The following is a 23,170-nucleotide window of genomic DNA, read 5'->3' as shown; positions in this document are numbered from 1 at the left end:
CAAGTATGAGAATAAAGACTCAGGGGCAGGAGCCTGGGTTTGGAGTCCAGGTTAGAACTCACTGCAGTGAAAGGTCAGCGATCTGGTGGTTGAATCACGTCCACAGGTAACCCCCAGATCAGCGAAACCGAAGTTGGAGGCCCATATATGGAGGTGTTAGAGGGCTGATGACCCCTTCCCCGCAGGCCTCTTGGATCAGAGGTCCATGTGGGCCCAGAAGCTGAGACCCGAGGCACCTCACCGTCGAAGGTCATCGATCCAACTGAGGCCCAAAGGTCAAACCTATGAATGCCATGTCCAGAGGTCAGCAAAGTACAAAGGCCGAAGTTCAGAACTCGGTGAGTCCGGAAATAGAAAGCTGGAAAGGTTGAAGACAAAAGTCAGTGAGTCCAGTGGTAGAAAGCCCATAAGGTCAAAAGTTGAAGTTCATGAAACCAGAGGTAGAAGCCTGGAGCTCGATTCTGCAATTCCAGGTCAGAGACTGGAGGTTGTAGGCCAGATGTCTGAGAGTCTAGGGCCAAGGACTGGAGGCCCAGAGGCAGCCTAGGTATTGGGATTGGGGGCCTGTCTGTAGTGTGAGGGAGTGGGTGGGTAGGAGGGCAGGAGAGGCGCCTGTTTTGCTGTTGTTTTATTGCTGCTTGTGTTTTTTGTTGACGTGTGTTGTGCTGCTGTCGTGTTGAACACTGAGGGCATGTTATGTTGGCACCGGAATGTGTGGCAACAGTTGTGAGCTGCCTACATCACAACCTTGGGTGTGTTGGTTGCTCACACAAATGATGGATTTCACTGTGTACTTTGCTGGACGTGGGATAAATGAATCTGAATCTGAACGACAGTGTCAGCACCATCCAGAATCCAGGCTGACAATCCTGAGAGTGTTGCATTACCTCCATCCCAGTCTTCTTTGGAGATATGAATGTGAGTGATCAGGAGAAATGAATGAAGAAGATGAAGGAATATGTCCAAAGTCCTGACTAACATTCTTCCTTGGATCAATGCCTAGAGCAGAATAGCAGGTCAACTACCTCAAACTTTCTTTTGAAGGTTTGTTTAGTACAGACTATTTGTTCTTAAAGCTGATGTAACAAGAGTAACTTACACTGCGAATGTGAATCATTGGACATGAATATATACAGTACTCAGAGACATCACCCACTGCTATGTGAATGCAGATCTTCCTTACAATGGTGGTTATGCAAAGAGATGAAATCATGAGTAAATTCTACAGTGTGTTGCTTGAATCTTTTCAGAAGTTGTTTGCCCCATTGTCGATAAAATGAAGACAACTACTGTTGACTTGTGGCGAAGTGGTTAGTGTAACGAGATTATAGCACCTGCTGCAAGATTGGTTCATTTCCCGCTGCTGTGTGTAAGGAATTTGTACTTTCTCCCTGTGACAGTGTGGGTTTCCTCCGGGTGCTCCTGTTTCCTCCCACGTTCCAGAGACAGACAGTTAGGGATTAGTGAGACGATGTTGGTGCCGGAAACGTGACGACACTTGTGAGCTACCCAGCACAATTCTCGCTGATTTGCTTTGATGCAAACAATGCACTATGCAGTAGATTTCGATGTTCATGTGAGAAATAAAGTAATCTAAGCTCCAATTTTTTAATCCTTAATATGATATTTCATTTCAATCAGTATGAATTTACATCCTTAAACATATCAATTGATTTTGCTTCTGTGCCATATTGGAGTTGGGTGAGAGGGGGGAGGCAGGAACTATTTGTGAAACAGGATTGTTCTTGATTTAAACTTAGATCTATCACAGCAGTTGTGTGAAGTGATATGTTAAGTATTGCTAAGCTCTTTGTTGCTTAGAGTTCAACTCAGTTTCAGATTGATGATCTTCATCCATCGAGAACCCAACAGAAATTGCACCCAAACAACAGGAATTCTGCAGATGCTGGAAATTCAAGCAACACACATCAAAGTTGCTGGTGAACGCAGCAGGCCAGGCAGCATCTCTAGGAAGAGGCGCAGTCGACGTTTCAGGACGAGACCCCCCATCCCTCCCCACTGATCTCCCTCCTGGCACTTATCCGTGTAAGCGGAACAAGTGCTACACATGCCCTTACACTTCCTCCCTTACCACCATTCAGGGCCCCAAACAGTCCTTCCAGGTGAGGCGACACTTCACCTGTGTCGGCTGGGGTGATATACTGCATCCGGTGCTCCCAATGTGGCCTTTTATATGTTGGCGAGACCCGACGCAGACTGGGAGACCGCTTTGCCGAACACCTACGCTCTGTCCGCCAGAGAAAGCAGGATCTCCCAGTGGCCACACATTTTAATTCCACATCCCATTCCCATTCTGACATGTCTATCCACGGCCTCCTCTACTGTAAAGATGAAGCCACACTCAGGTTGGAGGAACAACACCTTATATTCTGTCTGGGTAGCCTCCAACCTGATGGCATGAACATTGACTTCTCTAACTTCCGCTAATGCCCCACCTCCCCCTCGTACCCCATCTGTTACTTATTTTTATACACACATTCTTTCTCTCACTCTCCTTTTTCTCCCTCTGTCCCTCTGAATATGCCCCTTGCCCATCCTCTGGGGCTCCCCCCCCCCACCTTGTCTTTCTTCCCTCCTGTCCCATGATCCTTTCATATCCTTTTTGCCAATCACCTGTCCAGCTCTTGGCTCCATCCCTCCCCCTCCTGTCTTCTCCTATCATTTTGGATCTCCCCCTCCACCTCCAACTTTCAAATCTCTTACTCACTCTTCCTTCAGTTAGTCCAGACGAAGGGTCTCGGCCTGAAACGTCGACTGCACCTCTTCCTAGAGATGCTGCCTGGCCTGCTGCGTTCACCAGCAACTTTGATGTGTGTTGCAGGAATTGCACCCATCCATGCCATCAATTACATTATAATTTGAATGGTGCACTCTGTTTGCCTTGGAGTGGATTTCATGTTTCCCGTCTCAAATTTCTAAATATTTTACATATTTCATACTGCATTAGATGAGAATTTGGAAATCACCCATTCCTCAATGAAGAAATTCACATTTTGGTCCAATTTCAGGAGGCTATGACTTATGTTCAATCACCCCTGGTCCTGATCTGCAAGTTTATAGACTTCATAGTCAACAGAGAGACAGGGGGGCAAAACACAGGGCTGAGACCTATGTAAGACGCATGCCAATAGAATCAGCTACTGACACATCTACCCAGTCTTTTGAAAGGTTTGAAATTCTGAGCTAGTTGAGCTCAAGGAGTGTAATTAATAAATTGTATTTGATTGGCATATCCAGGTTTCGTTTGCAGAAAACTTTAAATATCCAATGGGCATGGTGGACATGTTTTGACATAGGCTATTTAGGAAACGGACCATAATTAGGTGATGAATTACAGTCACATAGAGAGCACAGAGCAATAACACGCACTGCGAAACAAATAAACGGCACCACATGCTAGGTAATTTATCAGTCTCCTGAGGCTGCTTTACTTTGTACACTCACACAAACACAATTTATTGCTGTTACATTCTGTCTTGATGACATAATGATTGAAATTACTTTCAACGGTGTCAGTAGAAGACTTGCAGCCAAATTTTCAACCTCACTGTCTGGGTGCTAACCATCACCTGGGTAGAGCACAGAAATGAGGAAAAGGGGAAGACGTTTTGAGAGTACCATTCCCTTCCTTTGTGAACACACCTCAGTTGCTACAGGCACTGGTGCCTTTTATGATGTGACATTACTTTTGTAATGTAGGAAACACGTGGCAAGCTCCTGTCGACAGCAGTGATCTGCTTTTGTGATTTTTATTGAGGGATGTTCACTCCAGGACAGTGCCAATAACTCTAACTCTGGTGGAGCCTCTCCAAGGTGAAACATTGACTCTGTTTCTCTTCCCCACAGATGCAGCCTGACCTGCTGAGTATTTTCAGCATTTTCTGTTTCTGTTCCAAAGGGAATAACACCCTGCTCTTCTTCAAAGTATGATCATAAGATGTAACAGACTCACCCAAAAGGCCTTCAGTTTAATGCCTTCTCTGACAATGCAGCTCTCTTTCAACAAATAACCCTGACCCCAACACGGTGTGTGGCTCCAGCACCCTGCGGGAGTATGGCTTGTTACTGTGTGGTTCACAGGGTGGCATAGTGTCACGGTGTGATTCCGGGGTTTTTGTCTTGATGCAGTTGTATAAGGTGTTCATGAGGCCACGCTTGGAGTTTTGGTCACCCTGTTATAGAAAATATGTGATTAAAATGGCAAAAGCTGAAAAAAAATTGTTGAGGATGTTGTCAGGACTAGGGGGCCTGATTTATAGGGAGAGGTTGGCCAGAGTAGGTCTTTATTTCATGGAATGTATGAGAAGGAAGGGTGAACTTATAGAATTGTTTAAAATTATGAAAGATAGGGTGGATGGTAACTGTCTTATCCCCAGGTAACGGTTTCCAAAGCTGGGAAACATAGACTTAGGGTGACGGGACAGATTTAAAAAGCAGCTGAGGGATGCCTTTTTAACACAGAGGGTGGTGAGTATATGGAACAAGCTGACAGAGGAAGTGGTTGAGGCAGGTATAACAGAATTATTTAAGAAGCACTTGGATAGGTATGTAGCGAGGCAGGGCTCAGAGGGATGGGCACTTGGTTAGCATGGACTCAGTGGGCCGAAGGGCCAGTATCTGTGCTGATTTGCTCTATGATTCTATGAAATTCCAAAGTGGATAATCTTATAGCACTGATGGAAGCTGCCAGGATCTCCTTTCATTAGAAAATATGAAGCGGAAACCTTCAGATTCCTATGTTACTGGTCCATGGCATTAAAAAGGTTGGGAACCCCTGACATTGAGTCATCAGGCAATGCAGCACAGGTATTGAATCACCATGGAAAACTTCTCCTGCAGATGCATCACAGCTTGGTACAGTAATAGCTCTGCACACGGCCAGTGGAAACTGCAGATAGCTGTGACACAGCTCAGCACATCACTGAAAACAATCATCTCTTGTCTTAATAGGTTCCTTCATCTGTTTCACTGGCAAGGAAGTGATAAAAGTCTGGAAGGTCATGACACAACAAGTTAACTGTGATTAATAAACTATTCTCGTTGTTTTTAAGCTCAGGTGTTTTGATAATTTTGGCTTGTTTGTTGCATTGAAAGTAGAACAGATCTTGATGAACACTAGTTTGAAAAGAGAAAAATTGTTCTGGCAATACAAAAACGCAGCAGAAAGATGCCACGTGACTGCTCAGATGTGCCCTGCTCATGTTCCTGCACAATACCCGCATCCTTTGTCCTTCAGCATCCAAAGTCTACCACTTTCAGCCTTGAGTATCAATGACTGAGTAGCCACAGCCCTCTAGGGTGTAGTGGGTCAAAGGTCCACTGGTTAAAAAAGCTTCTCCTCTTTTTAGTATTAGACCCCTGACTGAGAATAGAATCCTTATTTCTAGACTCCCTGTCCCGAGGGAAGAGCCTTGGGACAAGCCAATCAATGCACTATATAATAAATTGAAGTGAGGTCAGCTGTCATCCTTTTACATTCCAGTGAATAGGCACTGCTCTTCCTCAATCTCTCAGGAAGGAAGGTGATTACAGAAATAAAACAGGGACATAAAAGATTCTGCGGATGCTGGAAATATTGAACAATACAAACAAATGCCAGAGGAACTCAACAGGTCAGGCAGTATCTGTGGAGAGGAATAAACAGTTGACAAGTCAAGCCAAGATGTTTCGTCAGGAGTGGAAAGGAGCTGAAGCCAGACTAAATATGATGGAGGGAGGGACAGGAGGTGGCAGGAGAGTCCAGGTGGGGGCCTTCCCCACCCTCCTTTTACCCCCTCACCTAGACTCACCTGACACCTCCTGTCCCTCCCTCCATCATTTCTAGTCTGGCTTCAGCCCCTTTGCAGTCCTGATAGATGTTCATGATCTGAAACGTCAGCTGTTGACTTCTCTCCAAAGATGACGCCTGAATTGTTGAATTCCGCCCACATTTTGTGTGTGTTTCACAAAAACAAATTCCAAAGCAAATTACTACAATTGCTGCAAGTCTGAAATAAAACAGAAATTCCTGGCAATGTTCAGCAGGCCATGCAGCTTCTAAAAAGAAGGGGAGCATCAACAACATTGTGAATGTGTTCTGTTATATTTCAGGGAGTGATGAATTGTTTTTAAAACCTGGTGTTGCTAGGGTAGCAGCACCATTAGCACAAGAATACTACAGCTCAGGATGCCGGAGTCTGGAGATTAATTCCAACGCCATCTGCAAGGAGTTTGCACATTCTCCCCATTCCTTTGGGTGCTTTGGTTTCCTCTCACAGTTAAAAGACGTACTGGTTAGTAGGTTAATTGGTCATTGGAAATTGTCCTGTGATCGAGCTAGAGTTAAATAGGTGGGTTGCTAGGCAGCACATCTTGGTAGGCCAGAAGGACCTTTTCCATGCTATGTCTCAATAAATAAATAAAATAAAAATTTGATTAAAAAAAAAATGCAGAATCTTCTCCAGGCACGTAATCGTTTGCTGTTGATTTTCTTCCAGGCTAGGCGGAGACGTAGGAAAAGGAGGTGAGGGCACCTGCATGGGAAAACACTTCCGAATGGGATTCATGACACTGCCTGCTCCTCAAGACCGTCTGCCACATCCTTGTGCCAGCGGCTTTTCGGTGAGGTCGCAGTCACTTCATTCGGTCGGGGGCAGCGATGATGAAAGTCACGCCTGCGTGCGCAAGCAACCGCCTCCAAAGCCCAAACGGGCTCCCAGCACCAAGCTGAGCATCTCGGCGGAAACCGTGAACGCTGGCTTAGTGGGAGCACCAGGGCCGGGAGGAGCACCCGTTGGCACAGGATGGCCGCTGGGAGCAGAGGGGGCGCCAGAGACAGCAGGGACGTCTGGGATGGACGGGACCTCGGGATCAGGAGGAATAGCAGCAGCAGCAGCTGGAATCGGAGGGACGCCTGCAGCAATGGGAACAACACTGAAAGAGCTTGAAAAAAATGCAAGTGAGTAAATTTTTAAATACAAGTGAGTATTAGAACTCTGCAGAGATTGTGTAAGTGGGTAATGGTGAATAGGGACTCCATTCTACATCCCTTCCTATTTGACCTCATGTAGATGTTAAAGAGGTCAACATTTTGCTCGGTACAGGTAGCAGCTGATATGAAACAAAGGTGGCTAAAACTAGTTGAAAAGCAAGTTAATCATGATCCAAATGAAGATCAGAATAGACTTGAGCTGAATGTCCTACATGTCTCTGTTCCTTCCACACTTACAAATAAAATGCGTCCTCTGATTAATTTCACTTCCCAGTTAACAATCTGCCTTTAAATTCGGTAACAAAATGTCCAGCACTCTTGAAGTAAGCTGATCAATCAAGGGGATTCATTGCACATAGATTTCTTATACAATAGTCTTATTATTGTGGACGTGTCTTGATAAAGTCCCGTGTAGGCCAATGTCCAACAGGTTAGTGTCTCCTGCTGGAATATGACTCACCAATTCAAAACTGCCCCCCGTACAGGAAAGCAAAGCGTGACTCTTATTGTATTGCGTTGTTCTGTGAAATGCTGCAAGAGAAGTTTAGAAAAATCTAGAATTGCTATATTCACATGTTGTATAAGATAAATCGACTAGACTTACCCAAAAAGTGATTGTGCTTGTTCCCAAATACATGTTTATGACATCCTTTTCACTTGTCATGTACAACCTTGACTTTGCTCTTGGTTAACAGGGTGATTCAGTACATACTGAGGTGAAAGGGTCACTATTGAAATGCAAGTCATATGGAATCTGCTTATAAAGATGACAGACGCTAATGAACCCCAGAAAGTAATTCCTGGGGTCCAGGATCTGTAACAGCTACTTGATCAAATGAATTGATTCATACTTTGAAAGGGGTATGATCGCTGTTATACCTAGGGGGACTGAGTGGCGCACGACTACAAAGAAGTGTATGCTTCCACGCATCCACAAGTGTGAAGTGACCACAGGACTTCCTGTTATATAACTAGTGCATGGTCCACTTTCCAGAGGTTGAAATCGTTCTAGTTATCATTCAAAACCTTCCTCCTTTCACTGCGATGCTTCTGCAGACAGACTGAATGTCTCACACCTCCTGATAAATGTAGGGATTTCTGCCCTGATCTCACTCAGATAATATGTTATCTCTGCTCAGGTGGAAAGCATTGCACAGAAAGTACCAATAATAGAATCATAGAGACATAGAACACTACAGCACAGAAACAGACCCTTCAGCCATTCTATGCTGTGCTGAAACCAGTCCCATCGACCTGCACCTGGGCCATTCTCCTCCATACCCCTTTCATACATGTACCTATCCAAATTTCTCTTAAATGTTGAAATCAGCCCCACATCCACTGCTTGCACTGGCAGCTCATTCCACACCCTCACCACCCTTTGACTGAAGAAGATTCCCTTCATGTACCCCTTACACATTTTACCTTTTACCCTCAGCTCAGGGCCTCTCGTTGCAGTCTCACCCAACCTCAGTGGGAAAAAGCCTGTTTATATTTACCCTATATATACCCCTCATAATTTTCTGTACCTCTATCAAATCTCCCCTCAATCTTTTATGTTCTAGGGAATAAAGTCCCTACCTACTCAACTTTTCCCTATAACTTAGGTCATCAATTCCCAGGAACATCCTTGTAAAATTTTCTCTGCGCTCTTTCGGTCTTATTTATATCTTTCCTGTGGGCAGGTGACCAGAACTGAACACAATACTCCAAATTAGTCCTCATCAATGTTTTATACAACTTCAACATAACATCCCATCTCTTGTTCTCAGTATTTTGATTTATGAAGTCCAAAGCTTTCTTTACAGCCCCATCTCCTTGTGGTCCCAGGTTATGGCTTCCGGTTATCTTGTATATCAGCCATGATCATATTAGTTGATGGAGCAAACTTGATGGATTGAGAGCCATACACCTGCACCTATTTTCTTGCATTCTTATCACCTGTACTGTTTGTTCCTCTTCTGATAGAAGTTGCTTTTCAAACAGGATTAACTTGGTTACCATTCCTCATTGTTGGCTAGGACATGTTATTCCTCAGGTTATTTTGCGGAAAGACTTTCTGCTCACAACTTGTCAGTACTCATTCATTTTCCCCCAGTATTCCACAGCCTTTGCTCAATCTGACATAATTCAAAGATGATACAACACCTTGAACCAATGCTTAGCAGGCTGATCTATTTTACTTCAACCTTTTCCAAGAGCTATTATTTATTCCTCATATTTCTGCTAGTTTTCATGATACAGAAAGAAGCCTTTGTCCCATTGTGGGTGACAGAACATTCACACTTTACTATTCAGATTAGCTTTATTTGTCACACATATGTCGAAAGGCACAGTGAAATGTGTCATGTGCATCAAATAAAATCAGTGAGGATTATGCTGGGCAGCCTGCAAGTGTCACCACACTTCCTGTGTCAGCATTGCACGCCTACAAAGCACTAACCCTAACTCTACATCTTTGGAAGCTGAGAGATCACAGGGAGAACGTACAAACTCCTTACAAACAGCGATGGAAATCGAACCCTGTTTGGTGATTGCAGGTGCTACATTGCCACCCCACTCAGTTTCCTTGCAAGTTACTTTTCTTGCCACTCACTGTGCCAACTGAGGTACGAGTGTATGAGAAGAACTTGGAACTCCTGGGGGAAAGCCACCCCATCACAGGAAGAATGTGAAAGTTCTACACAGACAGACCCAGGTCACTGGAACTGTGTGGCAACACTACTGTAGAACATAGTACATAGTACAATACAGCACATTACAGGCCCTGTGCTGGCCATTTAAACTACTCCGAGATCAACCTAATCATTCCCTCCCTCGTAGCCCTCCAATTTCCTACTGTCTATGTGCCTATCTAAGAGCATCTTAAATTCACCTGATTTGTTTGTCTCTACCACCACACCTGGCAGCTCGTTCCACACACCCACCACTCTCAGTGTTAAAAAAACTTACCTCTGTGATCCCCCCTTACTTTTCTCCCATCACCTTAAAATTATGCCTTCCACGTATTCGTTACTTTCTGGGAAAAAGCCTCTGGCTATCCTCGCTATCTATGTTTGACACAATTTTGATGCTAGCCTACTATTTGGATCTAACTGTGAGTGTTTATCAGGCCTCTAGATTTCTGATCAGCCTGCTCTTCACAGTATATTAGGATCACAGCTGTGGCAAGAATCAATCCAGTGGAACACAATTATTGCACCGCGGGTGCTTAAGCACATATACAGTCACTCCACACCCACAGAAACCTTTCCCCAGCCCTGCAGGCTTAGTCTCACCTCCAAGGGGAGAGCCCTTTGTCTCTGACTCACCTCTCAGCAGTCGGTGTGCCAGTGGCAGAGCAGTTCTGAGTTCTACATAGAGTTCCTGATGGGAGCTGCACCTTTCCCTTTCCAGCACACAATTCCATACGTAAAAACATTGTGTCTCTTTTGATACATTTTTACCCATCTTCACAATATGCATTTCAGGATCTAAGTGGACAATAAAATGCACCTGTAGCGATGTGCCACACACAGAGCTAGAAATAATGACTCGCAGTCTGTAAGTTGCACTCAAGACTAGTTTATTCAAACTTCGCGGCACTAGCTTTTATGCAGTTCCGTTCCCGCCCTCTCCGGGCGGAAATGACGTCAGAGGTGCATTACAAGTCTCTTCCCACGCGTGGACTTTCTCCCCTTGCTGGTGAAGAAGACGGCCCAGCGCCATTTTGGGGCTGGCCTCTCTGCCGACACGCGCAGCATTTTGGGAGCTGGTTCGCCTGCGTAGAAAGCGGGTCGCCACACACCATTAATTTACCAGCACAGTGCAAAAGTATTTTTTATTATGTCCATTCAGTAGGATTTGTAACCTTCCCATCTTACTCTCATCAACTGCCCCAAAGTCCTTTGGGGTATGTTGTTCTGGGTTCTATTTTCAAATCTTTGAACAATGATTGAGGCTGAAAAATGGCAGAAAATGCATCAACATTTCAATAGCTTTGCTGGATGCCGAGTGGCAATTTGCTCTGAAACTACAAAGACTTTAGGTATACCTCATATCAGCTCCTGTTTCATTGCTTAAACAGAATTCAACAGTGAAGAAAATGAAATCATCTACTATATTGTGAATTTTAATAGGCCCACTGAAAATTTGGCAATGGCAGCCAATATAATCAACACTTTAAGTATTTAGAAATTTTAAAAAAAGATAATGAGTACAGAGAAAGGAACTGTTTGCTATTCTTTGTTAATTATTATTGAATTCCACTAATTGATCTATTGATTCCAGGATTTGTTGTCGGTGTATAACCAACCACCGTTTCATGGGATTAAACCAATTTTAATTCATGCTACTATAAATACTTGCACCCGCCCATGACCATTGTGTATCTGGTGCATTCCAGCTTTCTCTGCACATCTCTTGAACATGCTAATGGCAAGTTGGAGGACATGAAGACAGAGAAAGACATTGAAGCAACTGTGTATTTGCTGCTTCTTGGAAGTTCTCTGTGGATCCTAACTGTTCACTCCCTGGGCACTCCATTCTAACTGAGGCACAAAGCAAGAATGATAGGAGCCCTTCAATCTCTAAGTGAGGTGGGTAGGAAGTTAGATCACCAATACACTTGACAGATAGGTTTAACTGGGTGTCTGCCCTAGAGGCACCAATACGTCATGGTTCAAGAGCACAGGGACTATTTCTGCCAGCACTTCAGCTCCATGTTCAAGGAGACACCATCCACAAATATGAATATGTGGATATAGTTGTGCAAATTATAAATAACAATAACAATAAGCAGAAGGTCAAAAATGTAATTGAGTGGCAAAAAGCCCGAAAAGACTGGCTTCCTCTTGTTAGCTTGCACCTTCTGTTATGTTAAATAGTGATGATATCTGTGTCAATCACCTGGGAATCTTGGAAGCAATCATAAATTAGACATTTATTATTAATAAATGACAGACAGTAATGGATTTGTAATTCAATAATATAAATGGCTAACTTGCATCTTTGATGGATCAGCAATTTTATATATTGAAGGAAGTAACTAGCTTTTGCATCAGGGCTGTGATGGTATAACTATCTTTCTGTAGTGTCTGTCATCTCCTTGCTATTGCATTGTTACAGAGTTCAAGTTTACAAGAAAACATCCTTTAACGAAGGCAGTAGATGGCAATTAATAACCATGTCTGGTTCAATAAGATGTCAAAAGTCAGAACACATGATGCATTCAGTTTTTAAGTGTTTATTTACATTTAAGTAGATCGCACGGTTTCTTTTGTTTCAACAAAATAATAATAAACTACTGTAATCAGGTAATTATTTACTTCATACAGTAGTAAATTCTAATAACAGTAAAACTGAAATACAAATAGAAAATGCTGAAAACTCTCAGCTGGTCAGGGAGCATTCGTTGAAAAAAAATGGATTTAACTTTTCAGGTCTGACACCCTTCAACAGAACTGAAGAGGAGAGCAAGGAAATTAGATTTCAGTTCAAAGTTTAAAGTAAATTTATTATTAAAATACATATATGTCACCATATACAACAATGAGATTTGTTTTCCTTTGGGTAATCATAGTAAATACAAGAAACACAATAGAATTGTTGAAAGACCACACCCTTCAAGGCAATGTGCTAAAGACAACAAACTGCGCAAATACATAAATAGAGAGAAAAAAGAAATAATCATATTAACTAAATGAATAAATTGAATTGAATTGACTTTATTTCTCATATCCTTCACATACATGGGGGAGTAAAAATCTTTACGTTACGTCTCCATCTAAATGTGCAATGTGTAATCATAGTAATTTATAATAAATTAGATAATAATTTACATTTATAATGTAATATAGAGTCAATGCAATATAGAAATACACTCAAATTAGCGTGAGGTCATCAGTCTGATGGCCTGGTGGAAGAAGCTGTCCTGGAGCCTGTTGCTCCTGACTTTTATGCTGTGGTACTGCTTGCCAGATGGTAGCAGCTGGAATAGATTGTGGTAGGGATGGCTTGGGTCTCCAATGATCCTACAGGCCCCTTTTACACACCTGCCCTTGTAAGTGTCCTAAATCATGGGAAGTTCACAACTACAGATGCACTGGGCTGTCCGCACCACTCTCTGCAGAGTCCTGCGATTAAGAGAGGTACAATTCCCATACCAGGCAATGATGCAGCCAGTCAGGATGCTCTCAATTGTTCCTCTGTAGAAAGTTCTTAGCATTTGGGGGCCCATACCAAACTTCTTCAACAGTCTGAAGTTAGAAGGGTGCTGTTGTGCCTTTTTCACCACACAGCTGGTGTGCATAGACCACATGAGGTCCTCAGTGATGTGGATGCCGAGGAATTCGAAGCTGTTTACCCTCTCAACCCCAGATCCATTGATGTCAATAGGGGTTAGCCCGACTCCATTCCTCCTGTAATCCACAATCAGCTCCTTTGCAACACTGAGGGAGAGGTTGTTTTCTTGACACCACTGTGTCAAAGAGATAACTTCTTCCCTGTAGGCCACCTTGTTATTGCTTGAGATAAGACCGATCAATGTAGTGTCATCGGCAAATTTGATAAATATAGAGCAATAAATATAGAGAACAGAGACAAAGAGTCCTTGAAAGTGACTCCATTGGTTGTGGGAACAGTTCAGTGATGGGGTGAGTGAAGTTATCTCCTCTACTTCAAGACCCTGATGGTTGAGGGGTAATAATTATTCCTGAACCTGATGGCGTGGGTCTTGAGGCTCCGGTACTTTCTTCCTGATGGCAGCAGTCAGAAGAGAGCATGGCCTGGATGGGGGGGAGGAGGTTTCCTTGACGATGGATGCCACTTTCCTGTGTCAGCGCTCCGTATAGATTTACACAGTGGAGGGGAGTGCTTTACCCATGATGGACTGGGCCATATCCATTACTTTTTTTAGGCTTTTCCATTCAAGGGGATTGGTGTTTCCATACCAGGCTGTGATGCAATCAGTCAATATACTCTCTGCTACACATCTATAGAAGTTTCTCAAATTTTCAGATGACATGCCAAATCTTTGCTAATTTCTAAGGGAGTAAAAGTTCCAGAGAAAGTGGGGATATATGGGAAGAATAAGAGAGTATTTCTAATAGAGAGACCAAAACGAGGCAATTAGAAGCAGATTGTGCTTATATTTTTTTGTTATGGTTGAAAGGCATGCCCAGCAGACCAATCTACATTAATGCAGAGAGATAAGTCATAACTATGGAAGAATCACGGCAGAAATGACCAGTTCTGAAAGAGTGAGCTATCTAACTCCATCTGTAGGTTTGCAGATGATACTAAAGTAATGGGCCGTATCTCACATCACTGTGAATTAGAGTTCAGGAAGAAGATTGAGAAACTAGTGACAAGGAGTGCTAACAACAAAAGAACTGGTCATTGACTTCAGTAAGGGGGAACTGCTACATAAAAGGTGTCAAGTTTGAGAGAGTTGATCATTTCAACCTCCTAAGAGAGAACACCAGCAATCATCTGTAAACAGAAGAAATTCTGCACATGCTGGAAATACAAAACAACACACATATCTGGAGGAAATCAGCAGATTCAGGCAGCATCCATAGAAATGAACAAGCAGTTGGCAATTTAGGCCAAGACTTCTTCAGGATTGCAAAGGAAGGCAGAAGATGGCAGAATGAAAAAGGTGGGGGGAAGGAAAGGAGGACAAAGTAAAAAGTGTAGGTGAAGCCAGGTGGGTGGGAAAGGTAAATGGTGGTGATGAATGAATTGGATAGAAGATGAGAGTGGACCATAGGAGTAACGGAAGGAGGAGAGTCACTGGGGTAGAGAAGAGGTAAAAGGCCAAAGTTGAAATTAGAAGAAAAAGGGGAGGGAATTTTTCTTTGAAAGGGGAAATTGATACTCATGCCATCAGGTTGGAAGCTACCCAGATGGAATATAAGGTTTTGCTCCTCAATCTTGAGGTCTGTGGACTGACATGTCGGAATGGGAATTGGAATTGAAATTGAAACAATGGGCCACAGGGAATTTCTGCTTCTGACAGATGGAGCAGAGTTGCTCGACGAAATTGTTACCCAATTAACAGCAAGTCTCACCAATGTAGAGGAGGCAGCATCAGGAGCACCAGATACACAGACAACCCCAGCAAATTCACAAGTGAAGTGTTGCCTCACCTGGGAGGACTGTTTGGGTCCCTGAGTGGGGGTGAGGGAAGAGGTAAATAGGCAGGTATAGCACGTTGCTTGTAGGAGAACTGCAGGAGAGAGATTAGTGGGGATGGACAAATAGACAAGGTAATTATGGATCCCTGAAAAGCAGATGGTCAGGGGAATGTGGAGGTATGTTTGGTGGTGGGATCCCTTTGGAGAAGGCAGAAGTTGCAGAGAATGGTGTGTTGGATGTGAAGGTTAATTGGGTGGTTGGAACTATCTCTGTTAAGGCAGCAAGAAGGTGGGGTGAGCACTGATGTCTGGGAAATAGAGGAGATGCAGGTGAGGGTAACACCAATGGTGGACGGAAACTCCATTCTTTGAAGAAAGAGAGCATCTCTGATGCCCTGGAAAGGAAAGCCTCATCCTGGGAACAGATGCAGTGGAGACGAAGGAACTGAGAAAAGGGAACGGCATTTTTACAGGAGATGGGTTGGGAGGAGGTTGTGGGAATAGGTAGGGTTTGAGTTCAGCATGCGTGCATGAAGCAGCACCAAGGCAGTGGCAGAGGAAGAGTTGGGGAGCATTACCGAGGAAGTCTTGGAATATGAGATGTTCTACGTAGCCAATGAAAAGGCAGGCATAGTCAAAATGATGATTTTACCAAAATTTTTATATTTATTTCAGAATATCCCTGTTTCTCTGACATAATGGCTCAGAAAACTTACCAACACCTCTACTTCCTCAGGAGGGTAAAGATATATGGCATGTCCCCATTGACTCTCACCAGTTGTAATTGTTACACCACAGAAAATATCCTGAATGGATGCATCATGTTCTGCCCGTGAGTGTAAGAAGCTGCAGGAAGTGATATACATAGCTTGATACATCACGGAAACCAGGACATCAAAGATGTGGGAAATGGACGAGATGCGCACAAGGACTTTGTCCACCATTATTAAAGGGGAAAGACACACAGGGGGAAGATACTTCAGAGATAATTGTATAAAAAGTCTCAACATCAGAGAAAATGCAACGTAAATGAAGGAACTGAGAGAATAGATTGGAGGCTGTGGGAAGCTTTAATGGACACTTGTGGCCAGCCATGTCTTGAGATAAAGACATAGAGAAAGGAGAGAGAAGGGAAGAGTCAAAATGGACCAAGTGAGGGTGAGACAGTTGAAAATGGAGACAGAAATAAGGAAAGTTTCGAGCTCTGCTTGAATGCAGAAAGCATCATCAATTCTATCACCGATATACTGGAAAGAGTTTAGGAAGTTAGCCTGGCTGTTCCTGAAACAAAAACTATTCCTCATATCCCACTAAAAGGCAGGCAACGCTTCACCCCAAAAGGGTGCCCATAGGCAGTTTTGATCTGGAGGAAATGAGAGGAGTTGAAGGAGAAATTCTCAATGTGAGGGCAAGTACAATGAAATAAATCAGTGTGCTGGGACTCATTTCAAGGTAAAATGATAGGGCCCTCAGATAATAAATCTCTAAGCTCTTCAGTTTTAAGATCAGTAGGCAATCAAAGAAGGATGAATCATAACTCCATTCACTGCATATGATTGTACAATACATCAGAAAGATCAATTCCATAATCTCATCATGTTTAGCTGGAGTAAGCAAGTTCTTCTACTTCAGTGCAAAGCGATCCATGAGCATATTAAACTAGTCTACTAATGTCTAAAGAGCAGCCCCTCCGGGCAAGAGTGAAATGAAGGGTTAATTAGATGATGTCATACTATTGCATCATGATGAAAGCCGTTCAGTACAACCAGGTGGAAATTAAAATCAAAGCATTATCACCATTGATTACAATCTAACGAATAACCCTGAGCATGGGTACAATTAAACCAACTGCAGCATAGTGCTTTTACAGCACCACTGCTGCAATTTTGCCACTGTCTGTAAAGAATTTGTATGCTCTCCCTGTGATCAGGTGGGCTTCCTGTGGCTGCTCCTATTCCAAGGACGTGCTGTATAGGTCAATTGGTTACATATGTATAATTGGGTATTGTGGGCTTGTTGGAAGAGCATGTTGCCATGATCTGTCTCTAAGTAAATAAGTAAGCAATAGTACCTCCTTGGTATGTTGTTCTGTTTCCTGCCCAACCACTAAGAATTCACTGGTGAAAAACAAAACCGAAATAAGAATGATGCAGCCAAGAGAGGTTTGTGACAGTCCGAGGTAACCAGGAGGGATTGTAAAACTATCAGTGGAGAGGAGTCAGGCTAGGTTTCCATTCAGAAGGTTTGCACAAAGACCTGTGAAGAAGAACAGTTCCTCCTCCTTGCTCATGAGCTGTTTGTTAAAATACGTATTCTGCTGGACTGGAATGCACCGGTCTTGAATTTGGCTGTTTCATTACCCATGCTTGGGCAATGTTAAATCCAAATGTCTGCCAAAATATCATGAGTAGATCTACCTCCCCAAAGCAGCAGACGTATTACACCCAACGCTATTACCATTAGTAAATATCACAGAATTTTACCTGGCTTCTACTCTCTCCTTCCCCTCAAGAGGATTTAAAATTATATTCCAACAACTCTATTGTAGAAAAAGCAGGAAGGAGATCCAGGAAGACATGTTAAAGTACTGCTTTAGTATTCTGCAGAGTAAGCAAAATGTATGAATATTATCGCTGCACATTAGGTATCAGTTCAATCTTACTAATGCAACTGTGGATAACATAATTTTCTCTGTTATGTACTTGGTATTTAAAGAGACCCTCCTGCAGCTTTTTTTTTAAATTAACCTCGATCAGAACCATTTTTAGTTGCTGTTCTAATTAATTCCGCACAAATGTCATTTCAAACAGGCCTGATGGTAAGTAGCCAAAAGAGCAAACATGATCTTGTTGTTGCTACACAGTAACACTGCAAAAATGCTTTCAATATCTTCATTTTGAAAATTGACTTCATTAAGGATTGTTGTTCACATCATTTTAATTTTTCTTAAATATTAATTTTGATTATTGATTTAATTTTTGTGCTAGTCTTAGGGGTTTGTAAACTTCCTGTGATTATGCATTAAACAGTCATCCACTGCTTAGCTCCTGAATACATATTTTAAACTTCCTTTTCTTTCTTTATTATGAGAGAGCTTGTTGTTCTTCAGGCAGCCAGCCTTTGAAAGCATGGGACAGCACAATTTACTTCAAGAAAATCGATGGGTGATTCACTGAGAAAGCCTCTAAAGTAGAAACGATCTAAGTAATAGCATCTGCAAAAAGGCAATGGAGATAGATGATAATGGCCAAATAAGACAAAGGCAAGGCTTTCTGTGACATAATTCAATTTCAAGACCCCCGCTGAAAATGAGCACATTCTTAAATGCTTTGACATATTCTATGAGACGTTTCCACCTTCAGGAGAAATTATGCCCTTCTTTTAGTTATTGAAGTTATTGTTTAAAAATGTCACTTCTGATTTTCCATGTATACATCCTACTAAAGCCTATCCTGATTATTCATATACTCATATTGCACAAGAGATTTGAAATATGGAAGATTACCTTTGGATTGTGTGTTTAAAAAACAGTAGTGTAGTAATTGAATTTATGAGGTATTATGTTATTTCTGGCACTGATAATAATGCATTCATTTAGAAAAGGTGAAATTCTTTACTAAAATACGGCACAATGGAATACCCAGTCAACAGCTTAAACATTTTCTAATTATGTCACTGTAAACAGTTCAAACCCAATGACAAATTGAAGAGGTCACATGAGATATCAAAATCCTGGACAAACCTTAAATGACAGTATTCTCAGAAGATGCTGTAAATAAATCTATAAACTTCCCTTAATACATGCTGTAAAAATGTCTGCACTTTCCTTATTCCTATACTGGCTGCTTGTGTTTCAGCAGTATTAGAAGCTGCTTTATGGTTTTATACCGTATGACTAAGGGAACACGGGCCATTATTTCAGCATCTTCAGAATCTCTTGTGTCCCCACTACTTAATATGCTACAACTACCTACTGGGAAACTTGTGGTAGATACTGTTTGCAATATGTGAAGCATCTACAAATTCTTTGAATACACTTACATGAAGTCATGGAAATTCAAAAAAACGTTTATCTAAGTCAAATACATTGGTTAAGCTGGGCTGTCACCAATAGGCAGTGCCAGAGTGCCAGCTGGGAAAGGCACCAACCAATGAGTTGCCCTGTTTCACTTATTGCACTAACAGACCTAGAAACACACTGCAGGTAACACTGCCATTCAGGAGACACATCAAAAACCAGACTCAGAGATGCTTTTCAAAACCTTGGTGGAAAAATTGTTCACCTAGCACAGTCGGAATTTGGATCCATTCTATGAACATATAAACAAAATACTACAGAGACTTGAATTTTGGAATGCGAGCAGGGTATGCTGTGAAAATGTGGAAGGTGTCTGTAACAATAATGCGTAATTCATTAAGTTGAAGTGTCAACTTGGTTTCTCTCTCCATCCACTCCGCCTGACTTGCTGGGTATTCCTGGAATTTTCTGCATTGTTCTCCTGGAAGATGAAATGAAAGGAGATGATGCGGGAAAACTCCAACAGGTCAGGAGAACCTGAGCTAATATTTTAGGCCATAGACTCTTTATCAGAACTGAGAAAGAGAAGAGCTACTTTTAGGTTGCAGAAAGGGTGGGTTGAAGGCTGCTAGGGCACCCTTCTGAATGGGAGGCTAGGATTTCCTAATTTACAGAGCCAAATGTTGAACAAATTACTGAAGGCATTTAGAACATAGAAATCTACAGCACATTACAGGCCTTTCGGCCCACAATGCTGTGCCAACCATGTAACCTACTCTAGAAACTGCCTAGAATTACCCTACCAATTAGCCCTCTTTTTATTTCTAAGCTCCATGTACCTTTCTAAGGGTCTCTTAAAAGGCCCTACTGTATCCACCTCTACCACCATCGCTGACAGTGCATTCCTTGCACCCGCCACTCTCTGTGTGAAAAAATTGCCCCTGACATCTCCTCTGTGCCCACTTCGAAGCACCTTAAAACTATGCCCTCTTCTGTTAGCCATTTCAGCCCTGGGAAGAAGCCTCTGGCTATCCACACGATCAATGCCCGTCATCATCTTGTACACCTCTATCAGGTCACCTCTCATCCTCCGTCACTCTAAGGAAAAAAGGCCAAAATCACTCAACCTATTCTCATAAGGCAAGCTCACCAATCCAGGCAACGACCTTGTATTTAGAGAGACAGAGAAAACAGACAAAAGGATATGTTAAGCTGTGAATTGCAACATGAAGCTATGCCAAAATGACACAAGAAAGATTTCTAGAAATATATGACAAATCTCTATATATCCAAGAAAAAGAGAAAATCCGAAATACTATTACATGTGGATAGTCTTACCATAGAACTAGCCTGTTCTCAATAATAGAAAAAGGAAAACAATTCAGCTGAAATCAGTGATTTAAATAAACACAAGGGATTCTGCAGATGCTGAAAATTCAGAACAGCACACACAGAAAGCTGGAGAAACTCAGCAGGTCAGGCAGTATGAATAAACATTTGGTGTTTCGGGCTGAGACCCTTCATCAATGATTTAAGCACTGAGTCGCAAATGCTGTAACATGTGCAGACTTAGGTGAGTGGTACTCCTCAGGCTTACATTGGGCTTCAGTGCAGGAGGACACAGGCAGATAGGTCAAGGTGAAAGTGGGATGGAGAATTAATGTGTCAGACATCTGGAGGCTCAAGGTCATCCTTGCAGACTGAACAAAAATTTTCTGCAAAGCAGTCATCAATCCTCATTTGTTCTCTCAAATGTAGAAGAGATCATATTGCCAACACAAACGCAGTACACTAGATCGGAAGATGTTGACATCTGGGAATATATTCACGTGAGAAGTTGCTTAGTGTAAATCTAATCAAAAGAGTTTTGATAGAGGGTCTTTGGGATGAGACATTAACTCTGTTTCTCTTTCCAAATGCTGTTTAACCAAGCAATATTGATTTTTTATTTTACATTTGCAGTTTTTTTATTATTTACAACTGAGATATTTGTTTACACAAGAGATTCTGCAGTTGCTGGAAACCCAACAGCACCCACAAAATGCTGGGGGGAGCTCAGCAGGTCAGGCAGCATCTATAGAAATGAATAAACTGTTGATGTTTTGGGCTGAGAGCTTTCATCAGGAATGGAAAGGAAGGGGGGGAGATGCCAGATTAAGAAGGTGGGGGGAGGGGAAGGAGGACAAACTCGAAGGTGATAGGTGAAGCCGTGTGGGTGGGGGAGGGGTGATGAAGTAAAAAGCTGGGAGGTGATATGTGGGAAAAGCAAAGGCTGGAGAAGAAGGAATCTAATAGGAGAGGAGAGTGGGCCATGGGAGAAAATGAAGGAGGAGAGGCACCAGGGGAGGCGATAGGCACATGGAGAAGAGGTATGAGGTCAGAGTGGTGAATAGAAGAGGGAAGGGGGAGGTGAAAATTACCGGAAAGAGAAATCAATGTTCATGCCATCAGGTTGAAGACTACCTAGACAGAATATGAGGTGTTGCTCCTCCAGCCTGAGAGTGGCTTCATCATGGCAGAAGAGGAGGCCATGGACTGACATGTAGGAATAGGAATGGGGATAGGAATTAAAATGGTTGGATACCGGGAAATTCTGGTTTTTGCGTACGGAGTGGAATGTCAAAATGTACACTGGCTATATCAGAACCCAAGTGTGGAGGAAGGACAGACTCCACTGTAGAGACAGCGACATCAGGTTTAATATCGCTGGCATATTTTATATATATATAAATAAAAAAAGTTACGTGAAAAATGATGCAAAAAACAGAAAGAATTAAAGGGAGATAGTTTTCATGGATTTAATGTCCATTTAGAAATCAGATGGCAGAGGGGAAGGAACTGTTCCTGAATCACTGAGTGTGTGTCTTCAGGCTCCTGTACTTCCTTCCTGATGGCAACAATGAGAAGGGGGCATGATGGAGTGATGGGGGCCTTTAATAATGGACACAGCTTTGCTGAGGCACTGCTCCTTAAAGATGTCTTGGATACGACTGAGGCTATTACCCAAGATGGAGCTGACTAATTTTACAACTTTCTGTAGCTTATTTCGATCCAGTGGAGCAGCACCAGCCCACGCTCCCATACCGGACAGTGATGTAGCCAGTCAGAATGGTCTCCATGCTACATCTGTAGAAGTTTTCAAGTGTTTTAGGTGACAAACCAAATCTCCTCAAACTCCTGACGAACTATATCCACTGTCTTGCCTTCTTTATAGTTTTTTTTATAAGATATCAGTAGCTCAGCAAGGGACGCAGTGAGACGTAACATTCTCAAAACTAAGACCCTGCGATTACCGCTAATTGGGCGTTTCTTTAAATAATACAAATAATGTGGAATTCCTGAGCCTATCAGAATAAACTTAACAAGTTTAAACAGAAAGCGCCGGCAGACCGCATTACAAAGAGCTAGTCACGAGAAAAAACACAAGGAACTCTAAACAATTAATAACTTTCATTAAACAGCAATTAACCAGTTAAGGTGCTCTAAAAACCTCAGAGCCCAACACTCTCCGGTACCCCGGACAAACCCAAAGAGCTCATTACAGCAGAGGTTCTTGCTATGTTGATCATGTTTGTCAACGAAGTTTGATATCATTCTATTTGATGTACAGAGGAATCTTGGGCTACAAGTCAGTAGTTCTCTGAAAGTGGCAACACTGGTAGGTAGGGTATGACATACTTGCCTTCATTGGTCAGGGCTTTGATGATAAGAGTTGACAAGTCAAGTTACAGATGCATAAACTTTTTTTAGGCCCATTTGAAGTGCTGTGTTTGCTTCTAGTGAGCACATCACAGGAAAGTTTTGGAAGCATTGAAGAGGTTACAGAAGAGATTTACCAGGATGTTGTCTCCTGTATATAAGAGAGTGTTTGTTATAAGGAGAGGGTGGACAAATTTGGATTGTTTTTTCTGTAGCATCAGAGGCTGGTGGAGTGGGGGAGGGGGTGACCTGATAGAATTATGAGAGGCGTAGGTAGTGCAGGTAGTCAGAAACTTTTTCCCCAGGCTGGAAATCTCAAGTACTTGCGGGGTGGGGGGTATCGTT

At 42.6% G+C, this 23,170-nt stretch overlaps 1 protein-coding gene across 1 annotated transcript in view; it reads left to right on the top strand.

Annotated features, from left to right (window-relative positions):
- The window catches only part of nyap2a (neuronal tyrosine-phosphorylated phosphoinositide-3-kinase adaptor 2a), a 219,428-nt gene that overhangs the window by 97,010 nt on the left and 99,248 nt on the right, over positions 1-23,170 (top strand). Inside the window, exon 3 of the mRNA XM_063044831.1 lies at positions 6,498-6,958. Coding sequence (XP_062900901.1) covers positions 6,498-6,958 — 461 coding nt within the window. The remainder of the gene's footprint in view (positions 1-6,497; positions 6,959-23,170) is intronic.

The sequence above is a fragment of the Mobula hypostoma genome, chromosome 4 (genome assembly GCF_963921235.1).
Source record: "Mobula hypostoma chromosome 4, sMobHyp1.1, whole genome shotgun sequence".
NCBI lineage: Eukaryota > Metazoa > Chordata > Chondrichthyes > Myliobatiformes > Myliobatidae > Mobula > Mobula hypostoma.
This window is presented reverse-complemented; position numbering and strand designations above follow the sequence as displayed.